General features: G+C 41.6%; 1 protein-coding gene across 2 annotated transcripts in view; it reads right to left on the bottom strand.

The window, feature by feature from the left end:
• siah1 (siah E3 ubiquitin protein ligase 1) overlaps positions 1-5,509 on the bottom strand; it is a 47,708-nt gene that overhangs the window by 28,241 nt on the left and 13,958 nt on the right. Inside the window, exon 1 of one of the 2 annotated variants that reach the window (XM_015383803.1) lies at positions 162-283. The exons of the other annotated variant lie outside the window; for it this stretch is intronic. Coding sequence (XP_015239289.1) covers positions 162-234 — 73 coding nt within the window. The 5' untranslated portion in view covers positions 235-283. Of the gene's footprint in view, positions 1-161; positions 284-5,509 lie in introns of those variants that run through there. 2 annotated transcript variants of the gene reach the window in all.

Below are 5,509 nucleotides of genomic sequence, written 5' to 3'. Positions count from 1 at the left end.
TTTACATGAAACATTTTTGATCTGATCAGGCCTTCAATCCGATTAGTTGTGTCCATGTAAACGTAGCTACTGTTTGCATTTTTTAACCCTGGTCCATCAATCATCATTCATTAATTCTGCTTCGCATGGTAGATAACAGAACCTAAAGGGTCAAAGGTCACCTCTGGTTGTTGGAGCTGTGATGAAAAACCATGAGGGTGGATCTTCATCACAGTAGTCATCCATTGGCAGCATCTTTACATCCCGGGATTAGTTCCTCAATCTGTTCGGGTACATCTGGTCCCATAATGACCAGACAACTTAAACAATGATGCAGGCAGAAGTCCGGCAGCAGAAAAGCTCAAACACACATGAGACCCTGCTGGTCCCACATCCCAACTGTGCGCTAGAGAAGCAGCAGCGGTGAGCCCCCCTCATCCCGCCTGAAGTGTGTCATTAAAGGGGCCGGCCGAGGGAAACAACAATGAGCCATCTGGACCCGGCGGCAGTTCATCAGCACCGACCCAAACACTTCATCACCTCCAGCCAGGAAGTTTTACAAAGAGGAAGAGGGGGTGGGGGGGCACCATGTCGGCTCATTTACATGTTAAACGGCTTTAATCCGTCACTCTAATCAAAACATCCTTGAGCTGAGGTCCAGAAAGTGAAACACGGAAACCAGGCAGTCAGGAAGCAGTGAGGGGATGGGTCGGGGTGAGGCCCAGTAAAACACGAGCTCCCATTTCCATATGAAACAACACCGCCTGTCCTTTTCTCTCAAAGTCTCATACTGAGACGGAAGCAGGCAACAAAGGGCAGGAAAGCTTCATCTGCAATGAAGATGTGGCAGAAATCCCTTCCAGCATAGATTTAATCTGCACATCAGATTAACCGTGTTTCACCGCAAAGCATAAATAAAAACATCTTGCCCTGATGTAGCCGCTGTATGTCTGACTACAGAAGCTCAGAGCCCTTAAGTATCAGTGTTTAGACCTGAATATCATGAAATATAAAACAAAAACCTGGAAGGTGAAAAGAATGCCTCAACCTAGATGCTTGCACATTTTGAATTTTCAGGAGTTGCGTGTGCTTGAAGCAAAGGGTGCTGAGCTGCTTTGTTCTTTCCTTGAGATCTAGATGAGTGGTTTTCCAGCTCTGGCCTCAGGAACCAGTGTCCAGCACTAAAAACTCCAGAATATTAAATGTATAACTTTTCACCGGAAGGTTTTGACATTTTTAGTCAATGTAGGCAAACGCCTCATTTACACTACCTCTGAAAACTGATCCGTGCCGAGCTTGGTTCCTTCTGACCGTTTACACACCACGCTAGCGCAGTTCCTCGCCTCCAAATGGTGATCTACGGTACTATCGCTCTTTAGAGGTAAACAAGCAAATCAACATGGCGGCGCCCGTAACATTCACGAAGTTTGCGGAGAGTCAGGAGAAGAAGGCAGCCTTTGATGAATTTACTTAGAGAGTGGATACGATAAACGAGTCTAATCAGGGCTTACAGACACAGAAACAATGACAGATGTTGAAGTTTATCACACTACTCAAGAGATTAATCACTGGAAATCACGTGGCACGGTAGGAAAGCTACTATTTTTATGAATGTCTAAAATTTCTGCATGCTATTTACACTCAACGGTTATCTCAGTTACCGTGCTCGGACAAACCTGGGAAAGGTTTCAAAAGGGTAGCGTAAATGGAGCTATTATGCATCACACTAGCTACGTTTACATGGACACAACTAATCGGATTGAAGGCCTGATCAGATCAAAAATGTTTCATGTAAACATGTCAGACTGAAGATTCTAATCCGATTCGGTCCGACCGGAAATAAATTTAATTCCGAAAGAGAGAGGTGGTTTTTGCCGATCGCCATTCTGATTGGCGTCCATGTAAACACCCATTCGGATCTTAAGAGTAAAATAATCTTCACTGCGCATGTGTGCGACGTCAGCGTGACGTTTTTCCGCCTTGTCAACAACAGGAAACCACCGGTCGCTCTCGCTCTTGTTGTGAACAACATGGCGGGGGGAGTCTAGGAACGCCGACTTATACACTCAAGTTCATTTAAAGCTGCAGGAAGCAGGAATTTATCCTCCTCCTCTTCCTCTTTTCTCTCTCCACAGCCCACTCGCTCTCCCACGCCGGTTCAATCACTCATTCTCTACATTTTCTCTCGGACATTTCGCTGCCAAGCGCTTTTTTCCTCCTCTCTCCGTTTTTCTTTCCGCTCGCTCCGAGCGCATCGTTTGTCAGGCCTCCCAAAAACCAGACGCAGACAGAACTGCCAAGTTTGGCAGGAAGTTCTGCGCATGCTTAAAAGATTTAATCTGATCCAACGCTTGGTACATGTTTACACACGTCATGATCGGATCATTTCATTTAGTGTCCATGTAAACGGAGATTTTGAATTTCCGATCAACCAAGGTTTGGATCGGATCGGGGAAATTTTGCACATGTAAACGTAGCTAGTGTTTACCAACAATTCAGTAGGATAACTAAGTGTGGTAATAATGACCAGAGGACCCTTTATATATATGGTAGAATAGTTTGCTGGTTGCTGTAGTGTGCGTGATGCGCAGAAAATAATCCTGTTAGGAGGAGAGGTTTATGATGCATTCAAATTGTGAGGGAAAAATAAAACTCTCAGTGAAATAGATGCAGACGGCTTAATGTTGTATTGACAGCTTTGCAGAAGCAGAGATCACAGCCTGAATCTAGAGTCTTTCTTCCATACAGCTTCTAGATCAGCTTTTCTCCTTCAGCCCCTGGACCCACAAAAGGTGCAGCTCCCAGTGCTAATAGTGCTGCAAGACTGGCTGCTCTTTGCACTCAAATCATGGGGGGCAGCCATTTCCCAGATAAACACTGTCACTGTTTTCCTGTAAATAAATAAACTCTGAATTTATTTTCAAAACAGATTTTATAACAGCATGCAATCTAATGAGGAAATCATTTGCCCCAGAAAACATTGGAAATCATCCAGCTGTTGGTGAACTACTGGCTAAACTGCTGACTGTTTTAGGAAAGTGTGGTCAGAAAACTATTTCCAATAATTCTCCTCTATATATATGATTTATGACGGTAGATTTAGCATTTACTTACTTTATAATAGTCTTCACTCTGCACTATACTTGGCAGTAGACAGTCTCCATGTCTACTGCTGGTTAAAGAAAAATAGCACAAAACAGATTTAAAGCGTTACCAAACTGAAAACATGTCCATTTAATACTTTATACATTTGGAGAGGACAGCTTGAGTCAAATCCAACCTGTAACCCATTTACAGGTGGAACATTTGCAGTACTACAGGCTCTGCATCCTGCTCACAATACAAAGTGCTTCCTTTGCATATTATGCAAAAATGTCCCCTTTAAAACCAAAGAACTACATTAGTTACGTGTGTACTAGAAATGTGCTCCAAACTTTGTTGATGTTCTGCTAATGCGCACAAAATTTTTCATAGTTTCCATAAGCCGACCCGGATGTAAGGACAGAAATAGACAGCCATGCTAACAGTTTAGCAATATATAGCATTACCAAAGCTTTTATTTTTATTTTGTCTGTGAAGTTTGGGTTTAAAACATTTCAGAGCGCATTATAGAGACTCCAGTCCAGGTGGGCCAGCATCTTGCAACATTAAAGTTCAAATACAAAACATATACTTATAGTTTCTAATTTGATAGCATGTACAAAATTACATACATCACAAGTGAAAAAATGTTAACCATTTTGTTGTTTATAGCTTAAAATAATTCACTAAGATGGCAGACAACCCAAAATTCCTTATTCGGTCACGTGACCCACTGAGGGATGCTGTGACGTCAGTTTAGTCAGGAAGTAGTCACTTAACATAGTGAGTCAATATTTATTCACCTTTGTGATGTTTTTATCCTTTAACGAGGACGAATACGAAGCAATCCGAGTCTTAATGGTTATATTAATGCTCGCTGGTTTAATCACCGCTGCTAAATGCTCTTTGATCTTTCACATTTTCCAGATGGTTCTGTGTTTTAATTGGTTTAAACCAGAGTCTAACCTTTTCGCTGAAAAGGGGATCACAGGATTCGGATTGGGTCTGTGATGGCTGGGTTCGGTTCTGTTGGCGGTCTTGGATAGCAGGCTGTGCGGCGCTGCTGTGCCTGGACAGGGAAGGCGGTCCCTCTGTAACCTGATCCCAGCGAACAGTCCAAGAATCAGGTCCTTTCTGCTGTCCGGGTGGGAAACATTGCCCTTGGGATGTGGTTTTTACCCGGTTCGGCTTATGGCTCCGGGCCGGTGGGGTTCTTGCTGTGGGTCTCCGCCTGCGGTAACTGACCGTTATCCATCGCGGTTCTTGTTGTTCTGGAGCCTGGATCATAATGATATGGAAATCTGTCTGGAGCTGCAGCTATACTAAACTCTTCAACTAGCTAATATTCGTTGTTTTATCAAATAAAATAATGCTGTGACTCAGCTTTATTGCCATAAGGCACTTTATTAAACTATACAACATTGAAAACAAGCCGTTGCAACTTTGGTATATTGAATCCAACTGATGCTGTGAGAGAACGTTTGACTACACTGACGTCACAGTTGGGGATCGCTAGAGCAGCATACTGTAAAATTCTCTCGATTTTTATTATTTGGAGCATTTTAGCGCGATTTAGATCAGCCACATAGAGAAAAGAAAGGATAATCTACCATCAAACATGATAAACCTGCTCTAGACACACAATACAATTTGACCTTTAGAGGTAGATCCTGAATCAAACACCTGATCCCCAAACACCTCACAATTATTTAATTAATACCATATTATTAGTTCTGCTCCATTTTTTTTTTCCTTTCAAAATTGATTAATAGATATGGTTTACACTTAAAAATGACGAATGACATTACTTTGAAAAGCTAGCTTTGTTTTCAATCCTCCACTCTGGGAAGAGATGACTTAATTCAAAGGGCAAGGAAATTCAAGTTGTGATACCTGAACGTAAAAATAATCCTGTTTTCCAACAATCAATGAAAATATAACAGACTTAATGTTTGCAGTTGCTGGGATCAAACAGAGAGCTGGTTTACCAGCTATGAGGGGACCTTAAAAAAAACCAGGATGTGATGGACTGATGACAGTCTGAGGTATGGAAGCCCAAGGACAGGATTGGTGGAAAATGTTTATATTTAACAAAAAAGTGAGATCCTCTTAAATTATTCAATATATATATATATTTAAAAAAACAAATCCTTCAGTCAATCGCTCAGCCATGGCGTACTTTAAAACAGTATTTAACCTTCATGCTATGGAAACTCCACGTGATACAAAGAGAAAACTCAATAAATGGCTGCTCAAATACAAGTCGATGGATACCATCAATCATCTTCAGGTTCATTCCTTAATAGATAACTTGCTTCACTAATCAGGACTTGTTTGCATCCAATCATTTAATTAAAATCATTTAATGAAATGGCCTTAGGTTTTGGGTAGGGCTGGGCGATATAGAAAAAAAGCTTATCGATAAAAAAAAATGCATATTGATCGATAT

This window comes from Cyprinodon variegatus, unplaced genomic scaffold, assembly GCF_000732505.1.
Source record: "Cyprinodon variegatus isolate N-32 unplaced genomic scaffold, C_variegatus-1.0 Scaffold294, whole genome shotgun sequence".
In the NCBI taxonomy this organism is placed as follows: Eukaryota; Metazoa; Chordata; class Actinopteri; order Cyprinodontiformes; family Cyprinodontidae; genus Cyprinodon; species Cyprinodon variegatus.
The sequence above is the reverse complement of the archived record's forward strand: the minus strand, read 5'-3'. Positions and strand labels throughout refer to the sequence as shown.